The 19,741-nt window shown below is 38.1% G+C and overlaps 1 protein-coding gene and 1 long non-coding RNA gene across 10 annotated transcripts in view; both read right to left on the reverse strand.

The window, feature by feature from the left end:
• EIF2AK4 (eukaryotic translation initiation factor 2 alpha kinase 4) overlaps positions 1-19,741 on the reverse strand; it is a 104,325-nt gene that overhangs the window by 20,294 nt on the left and 64,290 nt on the right. For all 9 annotated transcript variants that reach the window (XR_014021590.1, XM_081290980.1, XM_081290983.1 and 6 more), the window contains 8 exons: positions 18,580-18,633; positions 14,874-15,110; positions 13,115-13,190; positions 12,590-12,711; positions 7,872-7,921; positions 6,776-6,944; positions 5,640-5,756; positions 3,629-3,694 (listed from right to left, as the gene is read on the reverse strand). Coding sequence is in view for 8 of the 9 variants with exons in the window: in XM_081290980.1 (XP_081147106.1) it covers positions 3,629-3,694; positions 5,640-5,756; positions 6,776-6,944; positions 7,872-7,921; positions 12,590-12,711; positions 13,115-13,190; positions 14,874-15,110; positions 18,580-18,633 (891 nt within the window). In the remaining variant the exon portion in view is untranslated. The remainder of the gene's footprint in view (positions 1-3,628; positions 3,695-5,639; positions 5,757-6,775; positions 6,945-7,871; positions 7,922-12,589; positions 12,712-13,114; positions 13,191-14,873; positions 15,111-18,579; positions 18,634-19,741) is intronic.
• Positions 52-3,622, reverse strand: LOC308647108. Its single transcript, XR_014021591.1, has 2 exons — positions 667-3,622; positions 52-84 (listed from the first exon to the last, which is right to left on the reverse strand). It is a non-coding gene; the product is annotated as an uncharacterized lncRNA (long non-coding RNA).

Raw genomic sequence — 19,741 nt, forward strand, 5'->3', positions numbered from 1 at the left:
ATTTAAGCCTTTGCTGTAATCCAAAGGGTCATCCTTGTGTGATAGTAGGAGCAAATGTGACTCCATTTTGTTTTTGACTTCATCCTGTAAAACAACCATGCCAAGAAGAAGGGTCATGACTGGGGCAAGATGTTCTTTTCCTTTTGCTATAGAAACCTTTAAGAATGCAGAACTACCTATTGGGGCATTGTTTCTGTAACTAGGGTAACGGGGCTCTGTTTCTGTAACTGGGGTGATTGGGCTGTGATTGGTTAGGCTTCCCACCACTTGACTGCACTCTGTTTCTGTATCCTGGCTTGCTTGCATTGGCTAGACCCCCGAACATCCCTTTTGCGGTTTTTAGGCTTATAAGGAACGACCTTGCAATTGTTCGGGGCTGATCAGGGGAACAGCTTTATGTTCTGGTCAGTTGCCACTAGTGTGCTTCAATAAAGGCTTGATTTGATTATACATGAGTGGTCTGGAAGTCAGTTTATGAAACCCTGGGACGAAGCTTTAACTATAACACTTGCCCCCAAACTATAAAGCACTTCATAGAAGTGCTTCAGACACATACATCTCACTTTACTAACATGCCCTTACAGTTGATAATGACCCCAGCAAAGCAGAGCCTGGCACTAGCAGAGCCTCTATTGTACATCTTCAGCCAACATTGCTGCTCTTTACCTTTCTCATTCCCATGAATTCCCATTAGCACAGGCACACAAATGGAGAGACAAGAAGGCAGAGTCTGATTTGTTCTAATACTCAGAATGAGTCAGAAAGCTGCCCGTCTTCCTTTTGCTTGAATAATTCCTATTTGGTGCCTTGGGGTGTCTTTTCCTGCAGGCAGCCTCTGGATCCTTCATTCCCTTGTGTCAGACCAGGATTCTTCTAGATGCATACTTTGACCAACTGGTTGCTTTCATTCTGTTTGTCTCACAGGAGGGCAGTGCTAGAAATGATCTAGCCTTGGGCCAACCACTGTCTCTGGCACACAGTAGAAGGAAGAGGAAGGAGCTATGGACATACAGCCAGAGAGAAAAATCCCAGGAGCTAAACTGGAAATTACTAAGAAACAAAATTATAGCTATTTTTCAGACTGTAGGTAGAATCCAATTCATCTATAAATTGGCACATGAAAGCTAGAAGTTGAATGAAGAATTGGCTTAACATAATCAAATTAATCATAAATTACTTAAATATTTTAAAAATAAGTTAAAATCTTTTATATTTTTATACTGTTTGCTATATTAATGTTTTAAATACAAAATCATAAGTCTTTGATTTATATATATTTTTTTCCTATGGCTGGGGAAATAGCTCAGAGGAAGAACCTTGAGGCCTTAGATTTGATTCCTTTTTTTTTTTATTTTATTTTTTTAAAGAGAGAGAGAGAGAGAGAGAGAGAGAGAGAGAGAGAGAGAGAGAGAATTTTTAATATTTATTTTTTAGTTTTCGGCAGACACAACATCTTTGTTTGTATGTGGTGCTGAGGGTCGAACCCGGGCTGCATGCATGCCAGGCAAGCGCGCTACCGCTTGAGCCACATCCCCAGCCCTAGATTTGATTCCAAATACTGCTGGAGGCATTAAAAAAGACAGAAAAAAATTTTTCTTCTTAATTAAAAAAAAGTGTCTCTTCAATACATTTTAATGTTAAATTACCCCATTAATGAACTACTAAAGTCAATACCTCCAGATTTTGGTCTTCATCCAATCACAACTAACTCCATGTGACGCTGGACAAATCACATCTTTTTGGGGTTCAGGTATCTTATATGTAAAATAAGACTGGGCCAGATACTCAAAATTCTTTTGCAATATTTCTGTTTCCTTTTCTTTCTTTCTCTCTCTCTCTTTTTTTTTTTTTTTGTACTGGGGCATGAACCACTGAGTCACATCCCTGGCCCTTTTAACTGAAATAGGGTCTTGCTAAGTTCCTTAGGGCCTCACTAAAGTTGCTGAGGCTGGCTTTGAACTTGTACAAGATCTTCCTGCCTCAGCCTTCCAAGCCGCTAGAACTATAGGCATGTGCCAACATACCTGGCTTTACTTCCCTTTCTAACATCCTCAGTGTTCCATTTTAAAATAAATAAATTAAGTACCCAATGCCTTTATTGATAACATTTTTCTATTTTAAAACTACTTAAATATACAACTTCTAATGCTTAGTATCATCAAATGATCATGGGTACGGATTTAGCAAAAAGAAAAGAAGCCAACATTTAGCAATTAATGCAGCTATCATATGCAAGTGTGTGATATTTGTGATCCTTTTTGTGTATGGAATCAGTTAAGTGGATGGTCTCTTGATAAGATTCTTGGTACCATTTATTTATACCTGGGACTATTTCTACAAATAGAAGTGTGCTTTGTACATGTGCAGGGTACGTGTAGATACTGTTCTTCATACCTGAACAGTAAGCTGCTGGGTCAATTTGCATATCACTTTTATCTCTTCTAACATTAAATATTTAATGTTTAAGCCAGCTCAGTTTTCAGAACTCCTAATGCTATGCATCTCATTTACCTTCTCTACCTGAAAGTGGGTTTATGTGTCCCCAGTGAAAGTCATTTTAAAGAGCTGAGAGCAGATAAATGCTACACACAACCCTTTGTGACATTTTAGAGGCCAGTATGAATTAAGAAGTTGTATTGAGGGGCTGGGGTTGTGGCTCAGCGGTACAGCGCTCGCCTAGCATGTGCAAGGCCCTGGGTCGATCCTTAGCACCACATAAAAATAAATAAATAAAATAAAGCTATTGAGTCCATGTACAACTAAAAAATAAATATTAAAAAAAAAAAGAAGTTGTATTGAGGCTAGGGGCCTCTCCACTTACTCCTCTTGTGCTCCAGCACTCTGTCTACCACACAGTAGGTATCTAAAAAACTGCGGGGCTTTGCTGGGTGTATATACAATCATATTTTAGTCTATCCTACATGTGACAGATTAAACCACAGGATCATGTAATCAAGTGTCAACTCAAAGGCTAGAAGGCTTCTGGGAAGGTTAAAACTCTTCTTATGTAAACATTCAGGAAATGTACAAAAGTCTGCTCTCTTCTGCCATGTAGCCACTTGTTTACTGTGCCAAAGATCTGGGGTTAATCTGATGCCTGTAGAGAGAACATGACCAATCTATTTACCCCACAATATTTTTTTATTGCTGATGGAATTGAATATAAGATTTTAGGAGTAGGAAATTTTGAAAGCAAAAGCTGTAATTCAACTCTCAGGAGTTAGAAGACTGGGGTGGGGTGGAGGGCACCAGTATTTGCAGGGCTCTGTGCCTCCTCTGATCCCATATGGTCCATTTCAGAAAAGGACAACTGGCACTACCTCTGCTCAGCAGGAGACCCTGGTAAGCACAGGCTGTGTGAGGGGTGAAAAGAAAGGATTTAGTGATCCAGAAGGAGCAGGATGATTACAGCACATCAAAAAGAAGTGTAGAGAGACATTTTTGATCACAGTGTTAGTTTCTCTCTTCTAATCCCAGAGGTTGCTATGGTACCTAATACTCAAGGGAAAACTGTGTCTTTGAGGCAGCAGGAAGTACAGCTACCTCACTGCTACAAGAATTTGATGACATTTTCTTGCATCATAAAATTACAGAGAGAGCTGTAATAACACCATAAGAAAGTACTTACGCTATTAGATGACAAAGACAGATTACAAAATTTAGCTTCCACTTCTCTTCTTGTTAGCTTCTCTGTCTAAAGCAGAAGAGAAAGAGAATAATGAGAGTCACCTCACTGAACAAGACAGAATTTCCAGGCGAATTCTGACACTCATATCCTTTATTTTGGACAAACTATTCCTAAAAGTAAAGGATGCATTTAATTCTGTGAATAAAGAACTCTTCCCCCCAGTTTACATAAAACATAACCCACATTATTTAAAAATTATTTTTAGAAGGAAAGTTGTACTTATGGAATGGGGTGGAGACCCAGCTCTTGAGAGGCTTTACCAGGGCATTTCTGTTTAGGTGGGGAGGGAGTCATTTTGATCTGTGTTCCCTTAATAAAAGCTCAGGTCTGAGTACTTCATCCCATAACAACTACAGCCCTTCTGCACAATCCCCAAGGCTTCTGCCAGTTTCCAACTGACATAATATTGTATCTGTCACTGCCAAACAGTTGCAGCACTTTGAGGAGAAGAGAGACCCACTAAGAAGCAAATAAAAGCCGAGTTGTGTGGTGGGTACATGCCTATAATCCCAGTGACTGGGTAGGTTGAGGCAGGAGCAGGAGGATCTCAAGTTCGAGGCCAGCCTCAGCAATTTGGTAACTTAGTGATCTTAGTGAAAACTTAATAACTTAGTGAGAACCTGTACAACCCTCCTCCAAAAAAAAGGTTGGGAATCTTGCTCAGTGGTAAAGGGCCCCTGGGTTCAATCCCCAGTACCAAAAGTTAAGTGTGGACCCTTGATGTGTACCAGACAGACAAATGAAATGCTAGTCAAGTCTTTTGGTATATAAAAAACAATAAGCCATTATGGACTTCTATTATTCATTCTGCTTTAATCATAGATTGTTACTATTAGTTACTGAATCTCCTGGATGTCTCTTATTTATTATGAAAAAACTAAGCATGAAAAGAAATTAGGAAATATAAACATTCACCTCCCTCCCAACACCAGAATATAACACTAACTTATTTTTAAAATATTTTTCTTCCAGGCTCTGCATGCACATCCATAGTATAAAGTAAGGAATACTATGGTATGGCTAAATCAAGGAAGAGTAACTAGAGATGCCATAGCCCTCATTCTACAGGAAAAGAGCAGGTAATGAGGCCCTACCAGATATCTAGGCCCCTAATTCAAATCAGTATGATCTATAAATGACTTAATTGATAAACATAGGCAGGCTAAAAGAACAAAGGGAAGGGCGTAGATCTTTTATTCCCAAACAAGCACTCCCTCTCTTGCCTCCATAAAGTAGCACTGTCATGAAAATGAAGTGGGTTAATCCACATAAAGAACTTAAAACAATTTGAACCCAGACAGGTGCTCAGTAAAGGTTAACTATTTTAAAAATGATTACAAGCAAGTACCAAAACCAATTAGTTGGTGATTTCTTACCTCATGAAGTGAGTTATTGAAGAACATTTTTTTTTCTTTTTTTTTTTTTGGTGCTGGGGATTGAACCTAGGGACGCTTAAACTCTGAGCCATATCCACAGCCCTTCTTTGTATTTTATTTAGAGACAGGGTCTCATTGAGTTGCTAGGGTCTCTTGCTGAGGCTGGCCTTGAACTCATAATCCTCCTGCCTCAGCCTCCTGAGATGCTGAGATTACAGGCATGTGCCACCATGCCTAGCTTAAAGAACTTTTAGTCTCTTAAAAATTTCACCCTTTGGGCTGGGGCTGTAGCTCAACAGCAAAGTGCTCACCTGGAATGTGTGAGGCCCTGGGTTCGATCCTCAGCACCACATAAAATATCCTGGAGGTTACTAGTAGTACAGGGCTTAGTATAGAATAAAACCTCAACCAATCCTTGCTAATTGTTGATATAATTAAAGCCCATCAGTTCTTTCATCTTAGAGCAATGAAGAAAGGAGATAAAACTCACAATTTAGTTTTATGGTTGCAATAATAAGAAAATAATCATAGACTATTATTATTATCTTTCAACATCAAAGTAATTACATGCTTACCACAGCATCATATAGAATAACATAGACTTGACTGAGTTTATCTTCTGGGATCCCACAGTGTAAGAGTATTGCTTTCAATAACATTGTATGGTTCAAGTAAATACTGTAATTTCTTTCCTGGGATATGAAGAAAAATTATTATTATTTTTCATTATACAAGAATATAGGTATATGGCCAAATCTAGAATCTTACTGTGAATTTATTACCCTAAAACCACAGAAGTATTGAATTTCAGCATCTTTCCTTCTAGTTTATTCTTTCACATACATTCTTTTTACATTGCTATAGTTGAAGAATATGATAAAGTTTAACACTTTTACTACGTGCATCATAATACTCTTGCTGTTCTTTAGCCATGTTAAAAAGCCTGAATCCACACAAATTTCAAACAAGGAAAGATCTGGTTCAGTAGTAGCTGACTTATAAGCACAGGCTGATGGAATAGTTATTGTTACTTTTGTCTACATCAGTCACTTAATGAGTGTTCAGAGTGCTGAGCTGGGTGCTGAGTTGGGGCAATGAGGTATAGGGAAAAGTGGAACCATGGGCTCTACACTGAAACAGTACACAATACATTTGAAGAAAACACCACAAATCAAGGGAGTATGTGGATGCCTCATGTCAAGAGTCATGAAAATTAAGAAAAGGTGGCAGTCAGGCTTCATAGGGAGAAAAGGGCCCAAACCATGGCTGGGTAAAGAAAAGCCTGTTTGGACAAGGGGACACCTGTGAATGGTAGTGGCAGTAATGCAAGGCATGTGTGGGGGACAGGGAAGGATGCCAGAGGAGAGCTGGCAGCTTTACCCAAGACAAGATAGTGTGTGAACATGGTGAAAAGGCATGGGGAGTTAAGCGAGCAGATGTAGGAGGAGCCACTGAGGGTTCTGATTTCTTGCATTTTGCAATAATGTGCAGAGAAACAACACTGTCTTCCTAAATAAAACCAGTTTCTGTCATGGTGGAAGTGAGAGCCCAAGATGAACCTCAAAAGCAACATGATCAAACCTTTGAAGCTACTTTGGGAAAGATGTCATTCATTGCCTGCAGAAACCGAGAAACAGGTCTGTAGTTGTTGTAGACACTTAGTGAATGAAACTAGCAGGGCAATCTCAAAATGTTAAAATTTGGAAGGAACCTGAAGTGCTGGAAACTCTTGAATAATCTCGTAGATAGTATAGATGGTTTCAGCAGTGGGCAGAGAGCTGTTGGTAGTAGAAGTGACGATGTCAAGTGCACATTCTAGAAGTTCTTTGGGATGAAATCGATCTAACTTGCGGGGTCTAAATACACGTTCTATGCAGTATCTGAAGAGAAACCCAGATTTCCAAGGTCATTACTTATTAGAAATAAATATGTATGAACAAGATAAAAGAAACGAAGATAAAAAAAAAATCTATCAAGAGGGCTTAAAGACAGAATAGTCTTGCTTTGTGATCTGGGTTCTAATTCCCAGTTTTGCAATATTAAACTATGGAGCTTAGTTTTTTTGTGTTGTTTTTTAATGTCTGAAGTAGAGATGAAATTACACACAAAACCAATTTTACCTGAAGTGATTGCTTTCTACACAGACACCCACACCTTAAGACTGACTCTAATTGCTCACTTGTAGCTAGAATAAAGCACATGAAGAGCTTTCATTTGAAGAAAGAAGCTGGAAGGTAGGGCGCCTCATTGACAACAATACTGGCTCCAATTTATGAAGATCTTGGTGTTTGACCCCTGTGGTATCTGAATATACAGAGAACCTGTCCTCAATGCTAAGTGCCAGGAGCTGCTCAGTGCTCAGCATTCCTGCTGGGTCGACTCCACTTTTTTACAAGTAGCTTTTGTTCAGTTACCTGTGTAGGCAGTTTTCACACAGAGACCACTGGCTATTTGTCCCTCCAATTAAATTTTAAAAGGGGCCATCTGTGATCAAGAATAGCCAGATTTTTTTCCCCCCAAGCAACCATTTGTGAAAATAATGAGCTGTGTACGTTGCCTGGGGACATGAAGAAGGCACAGAATAGATGTCAGGTCACTTAAATGCTACATTCCTTCTATAGAGGGGGCTGAACTCCCAGTCCCCTGAGAGAAATGGGCACTGGGGCTGGGCTTTCTGACTCTATTACAAGCTCAATACTTTCAGCTCACAATTCTTTACTGTAAAGGAGTCATGGAACATAAAATATTCTTCCCTGGTTTCCTTCCCACAGCTACCAAATGGAAAAAAAGCCTCTATTGTTTCTTACCGTTTTAAATTCAATATATTATTTCTTGCCACATATCTTGCAAAAGGGACCTGAGAAGTAAACAAGATTTTTAAAGGTCAATGTCAAGATGTGCTAACAATTATATTCTTCCAGTTTTAAAAATATCAACTTTATTGACATATAACCCACATACAATAGAGTTTATCCTTTTAAAGTGTACAATTCAGAGGCTTTATTATAGGCAAGCAATACACAATGATGTTTAGGTTAATGATGGAAAGTATATACAACAGTGGCCCTATAAGATTTTATCACAAAAGGATGTTGTAGCCACCTTAGTTTATGTAAAAAGTACACTCTAAGATGTTTGCACAGTAACAAAATCGCCTAATGATTCATTTCTCAAAATTTATCCCCCTCATTAAGTGACACATGAAGGTAGTGAGACTTGTGCACCTCTCACACTCCTGAAATGTTCCCTAATACTTCAGTTAGCAGTAGACTCCACTGCTAGACACCAATCTCTGTCACTGAGGCATTTCCTAGGTTATTTAAACTTGAGGAAAATTTACTTTTAGTTGAATATATTTTGCCACACACACACACACACACACACACACACACACACATGCATTTATTTTTTTAAATTGTGCACTTTACCACTGAGCTACATCCCCAGTCCTTTGCTTAGGCTGGCATCAAACTTTCGATCCTCCTGCCTCAGCCTGCTGAGTTGCTGGTATTACAGGGGTGCACCACCCTACCTGGCTTTGCCAAATTTTTATTATGCCAAATTAAAATCTGTGCAAGTTTTTGGTTATCTATGAATTTAAAAAAATGTCATTCATAACAATGTAATAAAAATAGGTATTATCTCTTATGGTGAATTTCCTATCAATTTTTTGGGAATTTTTTTTTTTTAAGTGCTGGGATTGAACCAAGGTCCTTGCACATGCCAGGCAAGTGATATACACTGAGCTACATCCCCAGTCCAAGATATTCTTTTTTTTTTTTTTTTTTTTAGAGAGAGAGAGAGAGAGAGAGAGAGAGAGAGAATTTTTAATATTTATTTATTTTTTAGTTCTCGGCGGACACAACATCTTTGTTGGTATATGGTGCTGAGGATCGAACCCGGGCCGCACGCATGCGAGGCAAGCGCGCTACCGCTTGAGCCACATCCCCAGCCCCCAAGATATTCTTAATAACCACCCACAAAATTACAAAACCACTGTCTGATTGCCCCAAGAATTCTAACACATTATCAATAGTTGGAAAATTATTCTCAAAAGATAATAACTTTCCCCCACTCAGTACTGGGGATTGAAACCAGGGGCTCTCTACCTGAATTACATCTCTGGCCCTTGTTATTTTTTATTTTGAGACATGATCTTGCTAAGCTCCTGAGGCTGGCCTTGAACTTGTGATCCTCCTGCCTAAGCCTCCCAAGTTGCTGGGATTATAGGTGTGCACCACCATTGCAAAAGCAATCACTTTCTATTTTTTGTAGTTGAATATCAACTTGCAGGGAGCATATGCTTAAAAATCTCACTTAAGAATCAGTACTTAGAGAATAAGAAGCCAGTTTTAAGTATAACTATGTAACTGTACTTCTACTCTTTCTTTTTTTTTTTTTTGATTTTTTTATTGATTATTTAAAGCATTACATAGCTCATGATATATCATCTTTCATACATTTGACTCAAATTGTGTTTTGAACTCCCATTTTCACCCCAAATACAGATTGCAGAATCACATCTGTTACATATTCACATTTTTACATAATGCCATATTAGTGACTGTTGTATCCTGCTACCTTTCCTATCCCCTACTATCCCCCCTCCCCTCCCCTCCCCTCCCATCTTCCCTCTCTACCTCCCCTGCTGTTGTTCAATTCTCTCCCTTTTTTCCCCTCCCCCTTGCCCCTCATAACCTCTTATAATTTTATGTATCATTGAAGGTCTCCTACTATTTCCATGTGCTTTCCCTTCTCTCTCCGTTTCTCTCCCCCCATTCGTCTTTGCTTACTGTAGTCTTTTCCTCATGCTCTTCCTTCCTGTTCTGTTCTTAGTTGTTCTCTTTATATCAAAGCAGACATTTGGCATTTGTTTTTTAGGGCTTGGCTAGCTTCGCTTAGCATAATGTGCTCTAATGCCATCCATTTCCCTGCAAATTCTATGATTTTTGTCATTTCTTAGTGCTGCATAATACTCCATTGTGTATAGATGCCACATTTTTTTTATCCATTCATCTATTGAGGGGCATCTAGATTGGTTCCACAGTCTAGCTATTGTGAATTGTGCCGCTATAATCATTGATGCAGCCGTATCCCTATAGAGCGCTTTTTTAAGGTCCTCAGGGAATAGTCCGAGAAGTGCGATAGCTGGGTCAAATGGTGGATCCATTCCCTGCTTTCCCAGGAATCTCCATACTGCTTTCCAAATTGGCCTCACCATTTTGCAGCCCCACCAGCAGTGTACAAGTGTACCCTTTTCCCCACATCCCCGCCAACACTTATTGTTGTTTGACTTCATAATGGCTGCCAATCTTACTGGAGTGAGATGGTATCTTAGGGTGGTTTTGATTTGCATTTCTCTGATTGCTAGTCTACTCTTTCTTTAACAGGGCCCAAATATCAGTTATGTGATTTGTCTCTACCCCAAAACAATCCCCAACTACTTTCCTTACACACATAACGCACACACAGGATATAATCAGGTAGTTCTCAGAAAAATTCACAAGGCTAATAAACTTTAAAAAAGATGTTCAGTCTCACTAGAAATGAGAAGCTATCTCAACTTCACTCATCAGACTGGCAAAAGATGTTTAAATTAATATCATCCATATATGACCATGGTATAGGAAAATAGGCACTTTCACACACAGCTGATGAATGCTAGTTGCTAAAGCTTCAGAAATGTAATCTGAAACTTTACAATAAAATTTACAACAATATTATGCATATATTAGACTTGAACTAGCAATCCCACTTTGAAGAATTTATTAAAAAATAAAAACGTATTAGTGTATGAATGTTAAAGGATGTTCATTGCCATATTATTGTGGTGGCTCAAAACTGAAACCTGTCTGCATGTTCATCAACAGTAAAATAGCTGAATGATTTGCTATCAATATTACAGAATATTAAGGAGCTATTAAAAAGAAAGTTTAGATTTATATTTTATATAGATCAAGTATATATATGTATATAAGATGAAAATGTGATACATTTGCATCTATATTTGATATAATATAGATTTTTTTTAAAGAGAGAGTGAAAGAGGAGAGAGAGAGAGAGAGAGAGAGAGAGAGAGAGAGAGAATTTTTAAAAAATATTTATTATTTTTTAGTTCTCGGCGGACACAACATCTTTGTTGGTATGTGGTGCTGAGGATCGAACCTGGGCCGCACGCATGCCAGGCAAGCGCACTACCGCTTGAGCCACATCCCCAGCCCCTGATATAATATAGATATTGAGATACATTTATATCTCTATTTGATCTATAGGAATCATTAGATTAAAAGAAATGTAAGTTTCAATAGAATTTGAATATTCCATTTTGCTATAGAGAAAACAACATAAAAAAACCCCAAACCTATGTGTATCTAAGTATAAGTTTAGAAAAGGAAAATAGAAGCTAAGAACATGGAAGGATAGGCTGAGGATATAGCTCAGTGGCAGAATGCTTGCCTAGGGACTCACTCATGCTAAGCACCCACTCCACCACTCACGTCTCTATTTATAAGTGCCTTGTTTAAATTAGGGCTTAAACCCTTGCCTGTCATATGTGCCACAGTCTGGCTGGGCACAAAATAACTGAGCCACCACACAGCCTTGTAGATTCAAACAACAACTCTTTATTCCCGAACTCTCACTGACACTCTACACGCACACTACCTGGGAAAAATACACTCCCTCCACCGGGCTCTGCGTACCAATTCTCTCAGAACCCCCAGAGAACTCAACAGGGAACTCCAAAGGAGCAGGCGCCTGAGGCAGCAGGATACGCCCTAATCCAGGAGCCACCCTATTCCCAGCAGGATCCACCCTAAACCTGGAGCCGCCCTATTCCCAGCAGGATCCACCCTAAACCTGGAGCCACCCTAATCCCTGAGCAGGGTCACCTTTCAACCCCAAATGCCATGCGTCATTCCTACTTGGCTATGGCTCTCAGCATCATGCACTCATGTTTTCCTTTGATCTGTTCGGGTACTATCATACACACAGACGGGCTTGACAGTAGCTAGCACTATGTAGGTGAATGATTGGTAAAACTGCTACTTAGGGAGTCCTGGGGGTCAGAATAAGCAAGCATGGCAAAAATCAGTGCACCCAACTAGCAGCAACACTTGTTACAAGAATGTAATTGATTTGGAATGTTAACATGTTAGAATTTTACTAAAGAATTAGAAAGTAGAAAATACCCTGTGTTTATTTGTCTGAGTTGACCAGGCTAACCTGCTGTGGTCACTCAGCAGAGCTCAACACTGAGGTGCACATGTGGCAATGCAGGGTTCTGGTTCCTAGAGCCATAAACACCTGAGGTCTTAGCAAGGTGGATGGCATTCAGGGTCAAACATTTACTAAACTTCAGTAATGCTCTTAACCCTGAAAACGCCTGTAATAATATACTTCCTTAATGTGACATTTGTAATATAATTCTGGGGGGAAAATATCTGGTAATTAACAATGAACCGATAAGCCATTCCTGTAAACAGACACAGCACCCAGATTGTCAGCAGAGCATTCTGAGCCTTACCCGCAGGTCGAAAGGAAGCATCACCAGCATCCCACTATGGTCCATGAACACAGCTGCTTCATTGTGCTCATATATTTGTTTATTTCGGGGAAGCAGTAGTGGGGTACACAACTGGACAGCTCCTAACCAAATTAGAAAAAAATCACTAATTATTTAGGTTCTTATTCTCCCTAGGAGGCAACTTAAAACAAAAATCTGATAGCTAAGTAACTTGCTACTGGGACCATTGAACTCAGCTTTTCTTTAGTTCTCTAAATTTTACAGGTGGAGAGCTCATCTAGGGCTAAAATTGTTAATACTGTCATAGTTCTGACTCTACAAGCCAACTGTATTTTAATAGCAAGTTTACAATATTCAAATTAGTTTCTCTTCAGCAAGGCAAGTTATAAAAATAAGTCTAAATTTAATGAAGTCAATTGCTTATAATTGAATTTTAATATATGGTTGTACCAAAACCCTCAGATAGCACTTATTATTAATGACAAAGTCTTATGGAAAAATATGATTTTTTAAAATAGGTCATACCATGCCTTTTAAAGATGCGGATGATGGTTTCACACACATGTTGTTGTATCTTGGCTGTACGGATTGAGAAGTTGCCCTAAAATGAGACGAATTAAAATGTCATCATCAAAGCCTAATTAAAGATATCCCCTAGAAACCCTTTCTCAAAAAAAAAAAAGGGCTGGGGATGTGCCTCTGGGTTTAATTCCTGGTACAAAAAAAAAAAAAAAAGAGAGAGAAACAACAGATAAGCAAAAAGACACAAATAAAAAAGTCATCAATAGCCCTGCAAATAAGTTTCTAATATTGCCAACCAGAAAAAACTGCTTCTTAAAATCTATGTTGATCATCCACAAGTTTTACCAGTACTTCCTCTATTGGTTTTCTAAAATTGCATCATGTTAATCATACAGAACATAACCAATATCTGTTATATACTCAGTTGACTTTATCAGATTTTAACATTTTGTTATATTGATTCAGGCATTTTTTTCCTTTTTAAAAAATTTTTAAAATTTGCTCTTTTTAGATATATATGACAGTAATATGTCATAATATGTCATATTACACATACATGAAGTATAATTTATTCTAATTAGGATCTCATTCTTGTGATTGAACATGATGTGAAGTTACACCAATCCTGTATTCATATATGAACATAGGAAAGTTATATCTGATTCATTCTGCCTTTCCTATTCTTATTCACCCCCCTTCCCTTTGTCTAACCCAATGAACTCCAACCCGCCCGCCACCTCCACCCTGTGCGCCTTATTGTGTGTTATCATCTGTGTATCAGAGAAAAGATTTGGCCTTTGGTTTATTGGAATTGGCTTATTTCACTTCAGACATTTTAAAGAAAAAAATGTTAAAGACTCCTCAAGCAACTCAGTTACACTTCAGAAGTCACCCTGGCAGCTTTTAAAAAAAAGAAAAAACTTTTTTTTTTCACTAGGGATTGACCTAGGGCCTAGCATATATCAAACATACATTCTATCACTGAGCTACATATGCTCCTAGTCCCTTAAAGAAGATTCTTTTTCCTTTCTTTCCTTCCTTTTTCCCCACCCCTTCTTTCTTGTTTAAAGATGGGATCTTGCTAAGTTGCCCAGGTTGGCTATGCATTCAAGCAATCCTCCTGTGCCACTGTACCCAGATCCTTAAAGAGACTCTTAAAGAGCCTCATACCTGGAGATAGAAGCTAGAGATGCTGGGGAGCCTTGGGCATCTGTGTTGACAGAAAACCTCCCAAGTGTTGGGATAGGTAACTCCACTGGGAGCCGCTCTACTACTTAATCTGGATCTGATTGCTTGATGTTTTTGGCCATAAGCAGGAGAGCTAGGGAACAATACCTTAATTTCCTGGGTAGGTGTAGAAGGGGATGGACCTAGAATTCCTTAAATTAAGGGATTAACAGTGTGGCTATTCTTTCCAGAATAATGCAGGTTAACACTTTTTTTTGTTTGTTTTTTGTTTTTGAGAGAGAGAGAGAGAGAAATTTTTTAATATTTATTTTTTAGTTTTCGGTAGACACAACATCTTTATTTTATTTGTATATGGTGCTGAGGATCAAACCCAGTGCCCCGAGCATGCCAGGCCAGCACACTATCACTTAAGCCACATCCCCAGCCCAGGTTAACACTTTTTGCATGTATAATTTGGGGCTTTTTGGAGCTCAGTATATGGTGGAGGCATTAGAGGAATCCATGAGAAATAAGAACCTGACTTGATCTTTTGGTGGACCAGGTTAAACTCTCTGTGCCGTGGAGCTTAGCTCACCTTCAGTATGTCACTATCGTAGGTGTAATCGATGGCAGGGGAAATGCGCTGGGAGAAGATCTGGGCCATCATGGTGCGGTAGGCTTTCCCATCCACGTTGGCCAGTGTGTGATGCAGTACTTCATGCAGCTCAGATTCCTCCATCTGGGGTGGGGGAAGCAGCTCACTCTTCAGCAGTTCTGTGGCTGTGGGACGTTTTGCTGGGTCATGGTTTAACAACCAGGAGATGACAGATTTCTATAATGAAACCCAGGCATACAGCTGAGAGGATGCAGTAAATGATGCTCAGGAATCATCCTGACAAGCTGATGGTCAATTCATGTCACAGAAAAGGTACCACACTTCTTGCACTTAGTAGGGGCATTTCAAAAGTTTCTTTTTTTTTTTAAATTTCTAAATATGTCATTTACCCCCTACACCTTGTTATGACCACAGAGTTGTGTAACAATTTAACAGTAGTATTTCTTAAAAGGCAGAAGCCTTTAATATTTCTTGTCACAAACAATAAAAAAAATTAACTCAGTAAACATAGAAGTAGAACTTAGGGGTTGTGGGTGTGGCTCAGTGGAGGGTGCTTGCCTACCCCATGTGAGGCATTGGGTTTGAGCCTTAGTACTGCATAAAAATAAATAAATAAAAATAAAGATATTGTATTCATCTACAACTAAAAAAATTTTAAAAAGAAAGAAGTGTAACTTAGGTCTTACAAACACACAAAATACTACATAGAAGACATAAGCACAGAAACCAAATAGCTCTAGATGCCCAGTGTTAGTGATATTATAAACATACTAGTTGCTAGAATCCTTAAAGCATATTAAACATACTGTTTTTATTTTTTTCTTCTCCATTTGTGTTATTTGTACTGATATCAATCATTCCCTCGAATTCTCTCAATTTATGCTATTTATTGGTTATACTCCCATAGCAGGGAGCCTCTTGAAGAAAATCTAAAACTTGGAAAGGTTGCTTAACAATTCTTAATCCTCTTGTTCATAACAGGATTTATTAAAAAACGTTAGATGATTTTGTGTGGATGTGTAACCGACGTGATTCTGCAATCTGCATTTGGGGTAAAATTGGGGGTTCATAACCCACTTCAATCTAATGTATGAAGTATGATATGTCAAGAGCTTTGTAATGTTGTGAACAACCAAAAAAAAAAAAAAAGTTAAAAAAAAAACAACGTTAGATGAACATTTGAGATCAGAAAGCCTCAATTTTTACTTGGGCGTGGTGGTGCATGCCTATAATCCCAGTAACCACTGAGGCAAGTGGATTGTGAATTCAAAGACAGCCTTAGCAACTTAGTGAGGTCCTAAGCAACTCAGTGAGACCTTGTCTCTAAATAAAATACAAAAAAGGGCTGGGGATGTGGCTTAGTGGTTAAGTGCCCCCGAGTTCAATCCCCAGTCACCTCCCTCCTCCACCAAAAAGAAACTCTTAATTTTTAGATGTATTTTATTAAGCATTTTCCTACTATATATCTTTTATAAATTACTTCCACTCCTGTTTTAGTGTGAAATAAAAACACCGGTAATTACTTTTCATGTAATATAGGAGTTTTATATTATAAAGATAGGAACTGATATGATTCAACTTTTAAGAAAAAGTTATGTAAAACTGGTAAAAACAATGATACCTCATTCAGCATAACAGACCCTATTTTACTGCTAAATTTCTGTGACAAAAATTATGTAATACTCAGTCTATCAGCATTTCCCGTGTTCCCTCCTTTGAGATGAAATGCAGTGACATGGAAGGTGGTTTGGTTGTGGTGTGGTTTGGTTTAGTGTCACTTTAATACATGCCTAACTCAAAGGCTCAAGGGAACCTAATACAGAGTTGATGATAGGACAATAATCCTCATTATGAGAAATGGTTTACATGGTTGCTGTCATTTTGGTTGTTTAATAAAGTTCCTAGGCCACTATAGCTGTCACCATGTTAAAGTACTGAATAAGCCAGGTGCGGTGGCATACACCTATAATTCCATTGCCTCAGAAGGCTGAAGCAGGAGGATTTCAAGTTCAAAGCCAGGCCTTAAGGAACTCAGTGAGACCCTGTCTCAAGATAAAGTATGAATATGAAAAAGGGCTAGGGATGTGCCTCAGTGGTAAAGTGCCCCTGGGCTCAATTCCTGGTACTAAAAAAAAAAAAAAAAAAAAAAGTACTAAATAGGACTAATCATGTGTTATGGTTTGAATGTAAGGTATCCCCAAAAAGCTCATGTGTGAGACAATGCAAGATGGTTTGGAGGAGAAATGATTAGGCTATAGCCTTAACCTAATCAGTGAATTAATCCCTAATAGGATTAACTTTGGTAACTTGAGGCAGGTAGGGTCATAGCTGCAGAAATTGGTTAATCGGGGGTGTGGCTATGGCACATATATTTTGTGTTGGGAGAGTGGACTCTCTCTCTGCTTTCTGATCACCATGGGAGCTGTTTCCTTTTGGCACACACTCTGCCATGATGTTTAGCCTCACCTCGAGCTCCAAGGAATACAGCCTGCTGTCTTAGGATGGAGACCTCTGAAACCATGAACCCCTGAATACCTTTTCTCCTCTATAGTTGTTTTGGTTGGTCCTTTAGACACAGCAGCGAAAAAGCTGACTAAAATAGCATGTTATAGGAAAAGACTATGAAATAAACATTTAGTTATGATACCCAGAAACCAAACAAGGGGCTCAATTCAAATCATTACTAACAGCTAACAAAAGAAGTGGAAAAACAACTCAATGTGTTTTCTAATGGTTCTTCACTAACTAAATAGATGTGGTAGAGTGGGTCCTTATAGCCATAAATAAATGCCATGATAAATATTACCAAATGATAGAATGTTAGTGTTAATATAAATAATGCATACTGATTCTCTTTATTTTATAGGTGAGAAAAATTAAAGTCTAGAGAAGTAGCATGTCTATCCAGACATAACCAATAAGCAAGAAACAGCAAATTGTTACAGTGTTCTATGTTTCTGTTCTCAATATTCATCATTTAAAGGATTTTTGCCTTGACCATAATTGTCAATAAAAGTCAGTTTAAGGGACAAACTTCCATATGAAAGAATCAATCACTGCAGGCTCCACCAAGACAACCAACTGAACAAAGAAGAAAGGCATAACAGAAGTACAATACATTAATTTGCTACTATTCTTTCACATTAGCTGGATGCCAGTATTATTTTATGATGTGAAATACATAACACCCACACACTCAGATATTTATGTTCTGTGGGAGAAATTATCTTGCTTTAAAATTCTATCAATCAGATTGTCTAAAAAAAGTCCAACACTTCCCCTCAAAGTAAGTTATTTCACCCACAAAACAGAGCAGAATTACAGTTTTAAATTGTATTTTTGTCTTAAAGTCCCAAGTTTTATCTAAAACAATGAGCTGTAAATTTATTTTCTCCACCCCCCACACCCTCAATAGCCAAACTAAGGGTCCAAATAGCACTTCAAAAATACAATGAATCACACAAAAGAACCCTGTAGTTTGTTAATTTTCTCCACCAGCCCTTAGCATTTTTACAGTGTATTTCAAATCCAATAACAGTTTAAGTGTTTCATCTTTTGATACTTTCTCCCATATTGTTCCCAGGACACAAGAGAATGAGTAGCAGAAGATTACTAATTGAAAAAGAAGAAAAACAGTAATTAAAGCCCAAGTCTGAAGACAGCCATTAAAGCATCAGAAAATTACCTGCTTTGTATGCTCTCCATCATTGAAGTCTTCTGGAAACTTGGGGGACGTGGGCTATAAGAATATTATATTCAAATCAGGAAGTGCTTGGCAAACTGCCATTGTGAAAGCATTTATTCACCATAAGTAAGAAAACCAAATAGAGAAATTAAAATCTGCTAACAGGGAAAGACTGAGGAGACACCTTCTTGAAGCCTGATGCTCACTTTTTCATGTATATACACATTATTTTTATACAAACTTCACCTAAATGACAGCCTAGGTTCTAGAAAGTACCTCCTCCAAGGACAAAGTATTTAAAAATCTAATGGTTTCAGAGACAGAAAGAGCAGTTATTAAACACATAGCTGAAAAAAAGTCAAATAGCCCCTATCAAACTGCTAATATAAAATTTAAAAAAAACAACATTAAAACCACTATGTCTCCAAAAGGTCTGGTATATAGGAACTAAATTATAACATTAATTTGATGGTTTATATATTCTTGAAATGAAGGAGGAAGCATGAATTTTAAACTGAAGAAAGTTACTTCATCAAAGACATAATCAGCTAAGAGCATTCTGATCAAGGCAAGGTGATAGTAAGCACCTTATCTACTTTTTCATTACAGCTTTCCAAACTGCACTGACAATAAAAGAATGCAATTACTTTCAAAATATCTAGAGAAGAATACTTAGTTACAGTGTAGGACATTTAATTTAGTGAATACTCCTGCTTTGCATGGCTTGGCAAGGAGGAAGAAGGCTCTCCAGATCTCTTGCTCATGGATATGTGAATCTTAAATTACCATTGCCCAAACCTTACTTTGCACTTTCACTTTAATGCTGTTAAAGGGCACCTTTGACCTCACACACTGCAATGTTAATCCTTTTTAGCTCAGGCAGTAAAAGAGGTAAGGATTAATCTCAAGAAGACAAAAGGAAATTTCACTGGGGAAAACAATTCAGTGGCTGATATTTTCACAGACTATATTAACTTTTGGTCATGGTAGTTTTCTTTAGGTCTCACTATACCAAGTCCATTCAGTACAAATTTTTCTTTTCTATAACTAAACATTCCTTATTCTTAAACCCATTCCCATACACTAATAACTGCACTGATAGCATACAAAAACTTTTAGATTCTTTTGTTTTAATGTTAAGATTAAATCTCTCAGACTAACT

The sequence above is a fragment of the Spermophilus citellus genome, assembly GCF_964194105.1.
Source record: "Spermophilus citellus genome assembly, chromosome: 4".
Classification (NCBI taxonomy): Eukaryota; Metazoa; Chordata; class Mammalia; order Rodentia; family Sciuridae; genus Spermophilus; species Spermophilus citellus.